The following is a 14,471-nucleotide window of genomic DNA, read 5'->3' as shown; positions in this document are numbered from 1 at the left end:
CAGAGCTGCTATTCCCTTGTAGAGAGACACTGCATGCTTTCCCAAACCAACAGTGGTTGAAAACATGGCTGGGACAAACGGTGAGTGCTCGATGTCCTTAACACGTTGTTCATAGCATGGCTCATAGCATGGCTCATAGCATGGCCTATTCTTCATTCCCTGCTCTGTGCAGCAAGCAGCAATGGAAGTGGCGCAGTTTGAAGGAGCATGAGGATTGAAAACCCCCCACGTCGATGAAGGTGCGCTCAAACCGGCCACTCCATGCCCATATGCCACTTACTGCGACGTCCAGGCGGGTTGGAATTGCTCTCTGGCGACTTATTGTAAGTGAGGTTCCACCGAGACATTGTGAGCGACCCGTTTCAGCATGTGGGCGGTAAGGTCACGTACCTCGTTATATTGTGTCGCACAGATGGAAAACCACCGGTCGGACACGGCAATGTATGCGTCACGGTGAAAGCTGCTCTACAGCTGCATGACCATAGAAGTCGCTGTGGTTGCCAGCCGTACCGCAGGTGGAGTCCATCACGGAACTCGCCTTTGGTTAGGGTCAACCAATGACGCCTCAGAGGCCGACACGTGAGCCAGGAAGGCGCTCCTTTCTCAGATGCTAGCGTTATTATCCGTTGCAGTTCCGCATCCGCGGAGTAGGAGAGAGGTAAGGCCTGATCCCGAACAGCAGCATCAGTCGTGCATGGCCTTGCCCTGTTTCTTGGCAGCACGAACACCGCTAGCAAACCAAACAGCTGTAATGATACTAAAGATTGGCGGGTTGCCGGTAGGTGTTGGTGAGCAGGTGTGAGAGGGACGGGGCAGAGGTGCTGCATGCTCCTCAAACACACGTCAAGGCTGAGGCAGGGCTAAATGCGTTCATTGCCGTCGTCAGCTAGAAGGACTACTTCAGTGGTGGATTCGTTAGAGACGTTTCGCATGGCATGGATCGCCGCCTCGATGCTGGTATCTTGTCCCGCACACAGTTGAAGACTGCCAGCAGCCTCCATAACTATTACTTGGTTGGTTGGTTGGTTGGTTTATTTCGCACAATGAACGGGAACTAGGCCCAATGATATGAAGGCGAACGGATAAGCCACATTTAGAAAAGATAGGACAGGAATTATTTGAACTTTGGTGATCTACTACACGTGTATCGGTATATTTACGATGTGTGTCGTGTTGTAGCATTTGTATCATCACATCTACATGTGGAAGTGGCGTGAAACTGGCTAGGGAATCTCAAAACTACATGCAGTCGTATGTACATGTACGTGTATCATCAAGTTCATCTCCGCCTCTGAGAAGTAAAAGAACGTGACAACTTGTTCTGTGCTGTTTTAGGCAACATTGTAGCTTTGATGTTGGTTGACAGCATGTTACAAAGCGGAAGACACACTGTGTTTGGAAACAGTGTCCCCTAATACAACCATCCACGGTTGGCAGAACCCCGGTCTTGCGACCATTTGAACCTTATGTGCGCTGGCTTTGATCTGCAGTTCGAGTTGGTTGCATGGTCTTGTAAGTAAACTAAAGTAAGTTAGCGCATGCGCGTTACCACCGGCCATACAATTAACACATTTTGTAATTAAACTCGGATGTTGAGCCATAAATAAATGTAGAAAGGAAAAAGACATTATGGATACGAGTTAAGAGTAACTCTCCATCACTGTAACATGATAATTTATACAGTCAGAAAGTGCAATAACTAGGCACAGAACTGACAGAGTACTGAGACATTCGAAGTCCTGACACCTAGCTTCAACACACGTCGAATGTCTCAGTACTCTGTCAGTTTTGTGCCTAGTTATTGCACTTTCTGACTGTATAAAGTATGATGTTACAGTGATGGAGAGTTACTCTTAACTCGTATCCATAATGTCTTTTTCCTTTCTACATTTGTAATTTTTATTGTTTTTAAAAGGATTCCCCAAAGGCTTTCGCCTATCGAGGGGGTTTCCAAACTTTCCATAATGCCAAATCTGTCAAAGAAGTGAGTATACTGAGAAACACAACCAGCTACTGCTTTGGAAGATTCGCTTGCCCCAGGCCACCACCATGCCTGCATATACATACTTGTACATACCCCTATCGTCGGTTGCAGATGCAGCGCCTAGCGCCAGTAGCCTGGTCTAAGTGGAGTGAAGAAAACAATGAGCCTAGGAATCTCTCAGGGTAAGGATCATCTTAACATTTGCCATGAAAATAAACTTTCAATGGACGTGTGAATTGAGATGCGGTAGGGCAGGACAACTAGAGGGGAATGCTAGGCTGTGAGATGGTAGGTCTCGGGTCATGGTACATGCACGTATAAACGACGTCCACTACAGCTGTACATGGTACTGTTGTAGGTTTGCGTGGTCGTGCACTGAAAGTAGCCCTTGGCGGAGAATGCTCCTTGAATTGGCAGATTCCGCACCACAAGCAGTGAAATTGGCAGAACCATACAAACATTTTGGCAGGGACTTCCTCGAATTCCGCTCCATCTGGTTATCCACATAATTATCAACATCATGGAACATACCAGAAACCCGCATGCAAGGAGCCTCCACACGGCCAGCGAACCACCACAGGCAGTATTGTGACATGTACTAGTGGGGTTCTAGGGTTTACCGGGTGCGGCCGTCGTGCGTGAGTTCCTTTCGGGAACGGACACGGTAATGTACTCTTCTTTTTTCCTTTATAGAATGCTGAGGTGGTGAGGAGGTGGATCAGGGGTCGCCTAAAGTTAGTTACAATCATGTACTCTACAGATGAAAATGAACCTGTCCAGCAATGTAAGGCTCTTCGCCAAGATTCGGCTTGATGTTTGGTGGCATGACTGCTAGCATCAAGATTCAAGAGCGGCGTGTTTAATAATTATCATGGCTGTATCATGGTTATCGCAGAGCCATCCGGGGTCAGGGGCCCCGGGGGTTGTGTCACTTGAGCTCCGTACATGTACTGCACTGGCTTTGTCAGTGTCACTGATGTCGAGTCCACTACTCACTGATGTCGAGTCCACTATACTACTCACTGTCCGCGAGGGAGACTGAGTTGATGTCTTCAGCTCAGCCTCAGGGCAGAGATTCCGCTTGCTATCACCCAGCAGCGCGGGTCACTGATGAGTATCTAGAGTGCGTAGCCAATTGTACTCTTTGTATTTGTATTTAGTGTATTTGTAAAAGGATTTCCCAGAGGCTCTAGGCCGGCCGTGAGGATCTCCTACTCATAGAAATATCATGTATTCGGGAAAGAGGACAGGACAAGAGCACAAAATGGAAGCAAAGAAAGACAAGAAAAGAAAAGAAGCAGGCACAGGAATCGCACACCTTGGTAGTAAGTACTAGTAACCAAAGAACATAACGCATGGGTTTGCAATGTACATGTACATGTACATGTGCATGTCTATGTTACTCTAGACTACCGTATATTCTCTATTACAAGCACAGGTCTTCATTACTAGCACAGTCTCTATTACTAGCACACTGTGAGCACCTTTCGAAACATTATAAGCACAGTCTCTATTATTAGCACGGTCTTGGTGGAAATCAATGCTGCATACATGATATCTAGCATGTATTTCTTCTTGCTCTGTGTGGATGTATTGGTTGAAAAAATATAAGCACGGTCTCCAATATAAGCACGGGGTAGAGGGGTGTTGAAAAAATATAAGCACGGCGTTTATAATAGAGAATATACGGTATAAGCACAGGTCTTCATTACTAGCACAGTCTCTAATACTAGCACACTGTGAGCACCTTTCGAAACATTATAAGCACAGTCTCAAACAGTTAGAGGACAGAGAAAGTGTTTTTACTCCGAGTTTCACGCACTAAGCGATCATCAGAAAACAGTGATGAGAAATCTGGATCAGTATTGGTTTATGCTCACAACATGGCGCAAATCTAAAAGTTGTGAACGGCGGCAGTGCAAAGCGTGAATGACGCCAAGCACAGTCTCTATTATTAGCACGGTCTTGGTGGAAATCAATGCTGCATGCATGATATCCAGCATGTATTTCTTCTTGCTCTGTATGGATGACTATTGGTTGAAAAAATATAAGCACGGTCTCCAATATAAGCACAGGGTAGAGAGGGGTGTTGAAAAATATAAGCACGGCGTTTATAATAGAGAATAAACGGTATACATGTACATGTAGTTTCCTTGGAGACAAGAATGCAATACTGCCAATAATAAAACAGAGAGGCTTTCCAAGAGAGTGCTCAATACCGAGAGGCAGAGCTAGTGTTTGTTATTGCCAATACCGTAATAGTACTACTAAGGAGAAGAACACACTTCGTGCTCTTGAACAACATGTTGATAGTTTTCATCAGTACAGGTACTTTCAAGCCTTCTCGTCAGGTGAAATACAGACAAAAGCAAAGGAACTAGAGAAGTGGAGGGGTGATAAACAGTGCAAAGAGGAGGGCTAAAAAACGAAACGAAATTGTGTATGGGGGAGCTTATACATGTACAGTCGTCCCTCGATAATCCAGCACTTTATAATCCAGCACCCTCGATAATCCAGCACTTTATAATCCAGCACTTTATAATCCAGCACTTTATAATCCAGCACTTTATAATCCAGCACTTTATAATCCAGCACTTTATAATCCAGCACTTTATAATCCAGCACTTTATAATCCAGCACTTTATAATCCAGCACCCTCGATAATCCAGCACTTTATAATCCAGCACCCTCGATAATCCAGCACTTTATAATCCAGCACCCTCGATAATCCAGCACTTTATAATCCAGCACCCTCGATAATCCAGCACTTTATAATCCAGCACCCTCGATAATCCAGCACTTTATAATCCAGCACCCTCGATGATCCAGCACTTTATAATCCAGCACCCTCGATAATCCAGCACTTTATAATCCAGCACCCTCGATAATCCAGCACTTTATAATCCAGCACCCTCGATAATCCAGCACTTTATAATCCAGCACCCTCGATAATCCAGCACTTTATAATCCAGCACCCTCGATGATCCAGCACTTTATAATCCAGCACCCTCGATAATCCAGCACTTTATAATCCAGCACCCTCGATAATCCAGCACTTTATAATCCAGCACCCTCGATAATCCAGCACTTTATAATCCAGCACCCTCGATAATCCAGCACAATTTTCAGTAGCCAAAATGTCCTCTTCATGCACATTGCAGCAGTAAATCCGTTTTGTTAATCCAGCACCCTCCCTAATCCAGCAGATTTTCCGTGGCACAAATGCTGCTGGATTATAGAGGGATAGAGGGACCACTGTAGTACCCTTGATAATAGGACAATCAGTCAAGTACAGTGCTGGCAACTGAAATCCGACCCCCCCCCTAGCCGTGCGCTAGCCGCGTTGGCGATTCGTACGAGACGCTAGGGGGGGGTCGGATTTCAGTTGCCAGCACTGTACATGTACTTCAGTAGTTGCAAGATCATAATAATATTATTACTTTTGAAGTATTATTATCAGCAAGACGAGTGTACGTAAAACAGTCAACCTTACCTAGAGTAAGCAAGATGGTCGCTACAGTTGGTCTGAAGATCGTCAAGTGTCGTTCCTCACAAGTTAGTTGTTGCTATACTGAGTCGAGGTCGTTTGTTGTACATGTACGTGCTGTATACGTGTACATGTATGTACATGTAGTCGAGGTCGTTACTCACTACGTTTGTTGTACAATCATGTACGTAACGTTACTGTTACAGTGTGCCTATGATTGTTATCAAGAGTACATAATGTACTCTTGTTGTTATCAATGATATCAACTTATCAAGAGTATAATTATAACCCCTGGGGTTGTAGTTATACATGACTACTTGGTGATATGAACACAGCATGCCAGAACTCTGGCACTTTATACACTGGCAGCTAATCACAAGACACTGTATAACCACGTACATGGACATGTGTACATGACGGTACAACTGTTCGTGTTAGTGTAGTGGGTAGCCGAGTAGTCGGATGGAGGCACACACACAAGAAGACTGACTAATATTACATTCTCCGGCTCAATCTGCCTGAAGTTATGTTTACAACTGCTCCGGCTCAATCTGCCTGGAGGGACTCTGAACGGAATACAACTGCTCCGGCTCAATCTGCCAGGAGGGACTCTCTTCTCTGCTATGAGCTAATTCTCTGGTAGAGCAGATAGGGCTTATATAGCATAGACAGCATATACATGGCAAGGGGAGAAATAGTAGTGCAAGGAGAAGACGTACAAGGAGCTAACGTGAAAGGAATAGGTAGGAGGAAGAATGGACCTAAGTAGCGAGCAACCATTAGGTAACAGGAATGCAATCTAACAGTATGAAGGAAACTAATGTGAATGGCAGGCAGGGTAATTGGGCGTGAAGGTTACTAAGAGGACAGCGGTTGGAAAAGCCATTTGACTGTGTGCGAGCTAGGACATGGATTCTGGGAAGACATCTGGCGGAAGAAGAGAAGCGGAAGATATCTTAGAACTAGTAATCAAAAGAGTTAGTGATGAGGAACGGGCTATAGGAATCAATGTAATGTAGTACAGCATGAATGTGTGCAACATGTATACAGGTCATGCCGTACCGGTCTGCAGGCAGGGTTGTCTAGTAGTCCTACTTCAAAGTATTAAAGTGGTTGCTGGGAAAAGCACTTAGGAGTAACCGGTGGGACAAGAGTTGGTTATCAGTAGGGCCAGGGATACTACACCCTCCCTTCCTACACTAAATCACGCCCTCGTGATTTGACATCCAGTTCGGTGATGTATGATGAACAGGACTCACTAGAAGGCACCGTCAGTAGGTGGACTGGACATCTAACTTGCATTCACGTACAGGTATTCTTGAATTTTGAACAGAGCGCTGGACCGAAAGAGTGACAATTGACACTAGTAGTAGTTGGAGCTCAGCAGCAGATCATAGGAGGCGGTGTGAACGTCATAGTAGTAGATAGCGTATTGCTTGTAGAGCGTCAACCGGAATATGGCAAATAATATCGGAAATGATAACGTTTTTTAGAGTAGACAGAAGAACTGAACTGATAACAAATCAAAAATAGAAGCACACCAGGTTCTCACCATCTCACGGGGTCAAAAGGGAATATTGTCCTCCAAATAGGACTCACAGCACACTTGCTGTACCACCATGGCGTTTGAGCCATAAAAATAGTTCACAGTTCCAAACTGAACTGGACAAAGGGCACTCTAACACACATTATCCCAGGTTAGCTAGATAGACCGTGGCTCACCATGATCGGACGCCTACCTAACTAAACTGGATTCACTCACTCGCATAAAGGAAGACTGAAGAGAACAGGAAGACTGAAGGAAGACAGGAAAGAAAATGCCATATCGGGAATTAGCTTACGTTGGACATGGAGCTGGATCGGTAGAGACGCTGTCCGTCATCATTTCGGGCTAGGGGGAGACGTGGCGGGCGAAGGAGTAGCGGCGACTGACGCATCAGGTTGGGCCATGCTGGTACCGGTTACACCAATAGAACAATTCACCGCTGCCATCAGTTCTGTTGCGCCGCTGCCATCACTGCAATACAGATACTAGGTGGGTTCGAATCTAGCAATTATAAAATTGAACCACCGCTGCCACCAGTGTAGTGGGTAGCCGAGTAGTCGGATGGAGGCACACACACAAGAAGACTGACTAATATTACATTCTCCGGCTCAATCTGCCTGAAGTTATGTTTACAACTGCTCCGGCTCAATCTGCCTGGAGGGACTCTGAACGGAATACAACTGCTCCGGCTCAATCTGCCAGGAGGGACTCTCTTCTCTGCTATGAGCTAATTCTCTGGTAGAGCAGATAGGGCTTATATAGCATAGACAGCATATACATGGCAAGGGGAGAAATAGTAGTGCAAGGAGAAGACGTACAAGGAGCTAACGTGAAAGGAATAGGTAGGAGGAAGAATGGACCTAAGTAGCGAGCAACCATTAGGTAACAGGAATGCAATCTAACAGTATGAAGGAAACTAATGTGAATGGCAGGCAGGGTAATTGGGCGTGAAGGTTACTAAGAGGACAGCGGTTGGAAAAGCCATTTGACTGTGTGCGAGCTAGGACATGGATTCTGGGAAGACATCTGGCGGAAGAAGAGAAGCGGAAGATATCTTAGAACTAGTAATCAAAAGAGTTAGTGATGAGGAACGGGCTATAGGAATCAATGTAATGTAGTACAGCATGAATGTGTGCAACATGTATACAGGTCATGCCGTACCGGTCTGCAGGCAGGGTTGTCTAGTAGTCCTACTTCAAAGTATTAAAGTGGTTGCTGGGAAAAGCACTTAGGAGTAACCGGTGGGACAAGAGTTGGTTATCAGTAGGGCCAGGGATACTACATTAGTTGCTCGGGCGCCGTGATCACTGCAGATGGGTGATACCGGGGTGGGGGGATATATGTACTCTTGGGGATACGTTACCGGCGTATTGGTATACGCAGAAGTTAGTTTGCGGTTGGCCACGGGTGATGCATGGCTGTGCTTCTCAACGCACTAGCCGCTGACTGTGTTGCACAGGGGCCGGAGGTTACTGCTACAGTAACCGTCAACTTCGCTAATAGCGACTGCGGATATAACGACAATTCGTGAATAACGACAGAATTTTCATGCCCAGAGCAAAGTCCAATCCAACTGTAACACATAAAATCAGACTTCGGGTATAACGACACTTCGCGATAATAAGGACACTTTTCTGATGCCCCGCCGAGTGTCATTACCGGTATAAGCGAGTTAGTTGACTGTACATGACTGCATACCACTACTGCATTACTTGCCATTAGCACTAGCAGGTACTACTAGTACTACATGTACATGTACATGTACATGACATGTACATGGGAACGTGAAGGAAGTCAAGATACCTTTTTACGGGTATCGGGTACCGGGTGACATTCACGTTTTACCGCGACGACGTACGTATACCGGCACACGTAGACATGTGCCATGTTGCTATCATGACACTGTATAGTCATGTGCAGATGTTGATAATGTCGATACTCTTGCAGTCTTGGCGATGTGCACGCCAAGAGTACCGGCGCGGCCGCAGCATGGCCGTAATACTAATGTCATCGAAAGTCCTATGTTATCACAATGACTAACTAACTTACTTAGAACCTTCAAAGTAACTAAAATTCGTTGGAAGGCTGTTGAAGTGCGCATCCAAGATGTGCTAGAGCTGATACTTAGTTGTAGAGCGTCAGTACCGTCGGTCAGTGTCGTGCAATGTTATCGAGTGAGCTGATTGTTTAGTAACTGGTGGCGTTTGTGGACAGTATAGCGTACCTTGTAGTTCCTTGGTCCTTGCTCCTTTCTATAAAGTCGTCGAAGTGGTTAGTTTACACTGAAGTAGTAAAGTAACTGCATGACCTCATGACATGAGTCATTTGATTCTTCATGGCCATTTGGACACTTCTTATCCTTACACTGTTACAGGTAGCTGTTCAGTGCATGCTTGAGTTTGTCGGAGGTGAATGACACATGCCACCACACCCGGCGGCCCTGGCCAAGTAAAGGCCAGCGTCGCGCCGCGCCGGCGAGTATATCTACCCGGGGATAACCCTCCCTGCCCCTTGCCTTGGCCGATAATGCCTGCAGAGAATTGGCAGAATTTTTCTGGCATGTTTCGTGCATATTTGGTATGGATAAAGAAATGGAGCAGAATTCAATGAACCATTAAGAACCATAACGCATAAGGTCTGTATGGTTCTGCCAGTCTCACAGCTTGGAGTGAGAGAGAAAAAAAGGTGGAGCATTTCGTCGACGATAGGCTCTATTCTCTCCCCCCCCCCCCCTACGCCTAGGCCCTACGCCTACGGCCTATTGACAATTAATTTGTATTTTTTTGTTGTAATTATTTTGTAGTCCTATCGAGCTGCGCTACCCAGGCTGTGAGCGCTTGCATGCGACCAAGTACATGAAAACCGGTTTTCATGTACAGTGAAACCTCGTTAGGAAGAACACTGATAGTGATAAGAAAGAAGACCTCCCGTTATCAGTGGTTATTGCAAACAAAATATCATCGCATTCATCTGTCCCTTTACTTGGTGTTCGTCCTAAAGAGGTTTGACTGTACTCTTGATGCGACCTACCGGTCACCATGGAAACCTAGCGACAGAAAAAAGTTTTTTTTCGTACGAACCGGCCCCGGGCCCGGCCTCGCGGCCCGCGCGGCACATGCATGCACATGATTGTTTTACTTTTCAGTTTTAGCTCGCGTGCATGCATGCAGTGCATGCACCCAGCATGCCGCACACGTACACGCGCCCGCGCGTAGAGATCTACGCGGCGCGGATGTACATACATGTGTGCATGCAGCCATTGCAGGTGCGAGCATCCACGAAAATTATTATCAAAATCAATGAATGTGTGCAGTACATGTACAAAGGAGATTCCTTCTGCTTTTTTGACTTCAGCCTTCACTGCACAAGGCTTCAGTTCATTATCGATTTTCTTATCTTTACTTGTCTCACTGACACACTAGCACTTGAGCTAGTAGTAGTACATAATTGTAGTAGTTGAGCTTGCCGCTGTCTGCAGTGCGCCATATTTCGGGCACGTAGCAGTCGTTTCGATGATTGCTCCCGAAGCCTTCTCCGTGAGCTAGGCCTCAAGCTGCTCAACTCGAGTACTAGTATTATTGACGTGCATCAAGTATCAGTTATAATTTGGTGCACGGTTTGTTCCATGCACAGTGCAGCGAAGGCGGTTTCGGTTCATTGTTCAGATTTGTGTCGTCTCGTGAAGCTGGTCTGCGTCTGTACTTTGTGTGCGTGTACCAGTGTCATGTGCTGCGTTGGGAGCCGAGTTTAGAGAGATTTCTGGGGAATTTGTAGACATAATATTTAAAGATACTCTTACTCCTACCCTCGGGACCTCAGGGCAGCACTTGTTCTCGAGTAAATAGTTTGAAATAGGCCGTGATTGGATCCGCCGCATGCACCAGTCGCAATGAGGCTGCCCTCGATGTCGTCCGTCGCTCAGACGTCGGCATTTGTTGTGCTTCTCCTGGTGCTGTACCTGATCCTTGATGGCTGCGACCCGCGCATTGCTGGCAGCACAGTCCACCATGCAACCCACGCGCACCTAGCCAAGCTGAAAGCACAGCGCCTGGTGAAGAAGGAGCTGCAGGAAGAGGTTGCGGCGCTGGACAAGCGCCTGGAAGAGCTGCGCAAGGAGAAGAGAAAACTGGCGGCGGCACAGCAGGACGCGGCCGATCAGCAGGTGGAGAACAGCGTACAGCCGTGGGAGTTCGTCACCGACTCCATCTACTACCTGACGGAGTCCGCGCAGATGTCGATGGCGGCGCACGTGTACACATCCGCGTTCGCCGAGCGCCGCCTCGAGCTCAGTAGCCTGCTGGCCAGCGCGAAGGAGCTCGCGGACTCCATGGCGAAGAAGACCGAATCACAGAGCTCGTTGCGCTACTCGTACGGATTCCTGAAGTTCGATCCCGTGCAGGGGCTGGACGGCGAGTTCCACTACTCGGGCAGCGGAGGTGCGATGTACGCACTGCGCGCCGCCCGCGACTTTGGCCCCCCGGTCGTCGTGGCAACGGAGACGCTGAACAAGTACGGCGCTCACGTTCACATGGTGATGCCGCTGTCGGGCCGTCTCGACAAGCTCGCCTTCTTCCTGGACACGTTCCTGCAGGTGTACGCCTCCGACTCGAGCCTGTTCCTGACCATCGTCTACTTCGGCTGGGAGGGCATGGACGAAGCGCAGGCCATGACGCAAAAGAAGCTGGCTGAGAGGCACGCGCAGAAGCCCGTCTACCGCTTCATCCGGCACGAGGGCAAGTTTAGCCGCGGTGTCGGCCTGCAGCACGGCGCCTTTTCCAACGACAGTTGGCCCGTCGCCGACCCCGCGGCGACGGGCTCTGAAAGCGCGCTGCCCGACCGCAAGTCCATGCTGCTGTTCTTCATCGACGTCGACATCCTGTTCGACGAGGCGGCGCTGGTCCGCTGCCGACTACTGACCGAGCGCGGCAGGCGAGTGTACTACCCGATCGTGTTCAGCCAGTACAATCCGGAGGTGGCGTATCGGCATCTGGACGAGGCGCCGGAGCTGCGCGACCGCACCGAGCACAACTACACGAGCGGCTTCTGGCGCTCGTTTGGCTTTGGCATGGCGTGCGTGCACTACGCCGACTTCAACGCGTCCGGCGGCTTCGACCTGAACATCAAGGGCTGGGGCGCGGAGGACGTGATGCTCTATCGCAAGTTCATCGCCCAGCGCAAGGTACAGGTGATGCGCGCCGTCGACCCCGGCCTCTTTCACATCTTCCACGAGAAGGTGTGCGACAAGACGCTCAACGCCGAGCAGATGCGCATGTGCCAGGGCACGAAGGGTGTCAACGAAGCGTCGCCGGAGCAGATGGGCTACTTGCTTTACAAGTAAGCAAGCATGCACGATGCTGCTACGGCTGCTGCTGCCAACGCATGCTTGTGATTCGCTAGGCCAGCGTGGATTGGCTCTGCAGCTGTATCGTGAAAGAATATTGACGGATCTGTGTCACGTACCCTGGAGCGTATTTCTACCTAGGTGATTAGAACTCTGGAGCTGAGTAAGGTAGTTCTCTCTCTCTCTCTCTCTCTCTCTCTCTCTCTCTCTCTCTCTCTCTCTCACTCACAGGTTTTCTCCCTCTGCCTGTCTGTCTGGGTTTTTTTCTTCGCTTATTTTATACAGATATTTTATACTGATTTATTTGGTGAAAACAAAAGAACCAGGCTTTAACCGAGTTCTGCGTCACGCACCCCCTTCTCTTCTTCGGTGCTTTGTTTCTCTCTGTCACGTCGCTCTCTTTTCTTTTACCCTTCCTACAGTATCCAGTTAGAATCAGTGTCCTGAGCAGACCATATTGTTAGCCTATCACACCGCCTACGGTCCTTTTTATTTATTCATCTCCAGTACTAGTAACCTAACCGCCATAATTCTACTATTATGCTCTGCAGGCTTCAGCATGTGTGCACGTTTTCGCTGGACGGAAACTCCTTGGTATTGTGTTCATTGTATCAGGATATATATATTATACTTTTCGAATACGACCGTACGTACTTGCAGTGCATCGTAGCATTTGTACACTCGCTGTATTTTTATGCTTCAAGTACACGATGCTGGCTATCCACATGTGACCTGTGCTCATGCACCCTGTTGGTTCTGTACATTTCAATTTTGCAAATATCCTATGTGCATTGTTAATTTGTGTTTCGTCTAAAGTTTTTTTTTCAAGTCCTCTGCTGCAGCTATGGCCCGTATGGGCTCTTGATCTTGTCAATCTTCCTGACCTACAGTTTTCGAAAAGTATTATCATACTGCTCTGGGAATTTACCAGATGTAGTTATGTGTGTGGGTGAGTGTGTGCGTGTGCGAAGCCACTTCAAATAGCTGTGTGGTGTAGACCAGGCTGAATAGTCGCGGTCAATTGTTCAGCCTGGCAAGCTGTTGAATAGTGCAATCCCAGCACGAGTTGCTATGGGTTCTGCTGTAGCATCGCTGTCGTTGCCTCTGGTGATGGGCGTCAACAGATCGAAAGGTGTGATTGTGTGCGATCCCTTTTGAGTCTCTCTCCCTCCCGGGGACGCCCATATGACTTGTTTATGGCAGTGTGTGTGTGTGTGTGTGTGTATGTGTGTGTGGTGTGGAACATGTTCTGTCGAAGCGGCGACCTGAACCGCCATCAGTCATTCTGTCACGGACTGGAGAAATAATAATGCGCTCTCAATAGTATCATTGTAACGCAATGGGCAAGGTCAGGGTGTTTGTGTGTGTGTGTGGACGTACGTGTGTGTGTGTACATACGTGTGTGTGTGTGTGTGTGTGTGTGTGTGTGTGTGTGTGTGTGTGTACATGCAGGGGCGTCGCACACGGTACGGTCACTACGGTATTGACCGTGCCCCAGATACCCCGTGAATCAACAAAATACACTGATCTGGGATCTAAAATTCCCAAATTTTCGGCTCAGCCACCCCTCCCACACGAGTAAATTGTACTTCAGATGGCTGACCGTACCACACTAAAATACCTTCCGACGCCCCTGACATGTACATGTAACAAATTTAAACTACCACTTATTTGTGTTTGTAGGGCTTCAAGCGAAAGTAATTCATCTTGCAGCATATTGTGTATTACAATCATGTACATTGTACATACTCAATCTGCGGACAGAACTGTTTCGTCCTTTGTGGACTCATCAGCGCAGCACAGAGGAAAATAATTTAATGATGCCGAACCTGATCAGTAGCAATGAAAAATAAATACATTGATGTAAAAAAAAACAAGATCCACTTCTTCAAGTACGGTACAGTGGCTGTATACGTGTATGCTTGTATACACTGCAAAATTAATAATTATTGTTGTCTCATGCAGAAATGTCAAAAATGGCATTACATGCTGAATGAAGTGAATGTCTCTGAAAAAATGCAGGGGGATTCCCCCTTCAGCCCGCCCAGCATGTGTTCGCTGCTGTTCATTCAATGTCAAGACGACCCACATTAGGCACATACCAAGTCAAGAG

The 14,471-nt window shown here is 47.5% G+C and overlaps 1 protein-coding gene and 2 long non-coding RNA genes across 3 annotated transcripts in view; 1 reads left to right on the top strand and 2 right to left on the bottom strand.

The window, feature by feature from the left end:
- Positions 1 to 14,471, bottom strand: part of LOC135826373 (uncharacterized) — a 73,349-nt gene that overhangs the window by 47,719 nt on the left and 11,159 nt on the right. The window lies entirely within an intron of this gene.
- Positions 5,967 to 8,285, bottom strand: LOC135825759 (uncharacterized). The gene is made up of 2 exons (XR_010555131.1): positions 6,731 to 8,285; positions 5,967 to 6,398 (listed from the first exon to the last, which is right to left on the bottom strand). It is a non-coding gene; the product is annotated as an uncharacterized LOC135825759 (long non-coding RNA).
- Positions 10,370 to 13,294, top strand: LOC135825609 (chondroitin sulfate N-acetylgalactosaminyltransferase 1-like). Its single transcript, XM_065338216.1, has one exon. The coding sequence runs from the start codon at positions 10,907 to 10,909 to the stop codon at positions 12,353 to 12,355; it is 1,449 nt and encodes a 482-aa protein (XP_065194288.1). The 5' UTR covers positions 10,370 to 10,906; the 3' UTR covers positions 12,356 to 13,294.

This window comes from Sycon ciliatum, chromosome 10, assembly GCF_964019385.1.
Source record: "Sycon ciliatum chromosome 10, ocSycCili1.1, whole genome shotgun sequence".
NCBI classification, from domain to species: domain Eukaryota; kingdom Metazoa; phylum Porifera; class Calcarea; order Leucosolenida; family Sycettidae; genus Sycon; species Sycon ciliatum.
This window is presented reverse-complemented; position numbering and strand designations above follow the sequence as displayed.

Coding starts and splice junctions, on each gene's coding strand:
- LOC135825609 (XM_065338216.1), top strand. CDS start 10,907: ATGAGGCTGCCCTCGATGTCGTCCGTCGCTCAGACGTCGGCATTTGTT.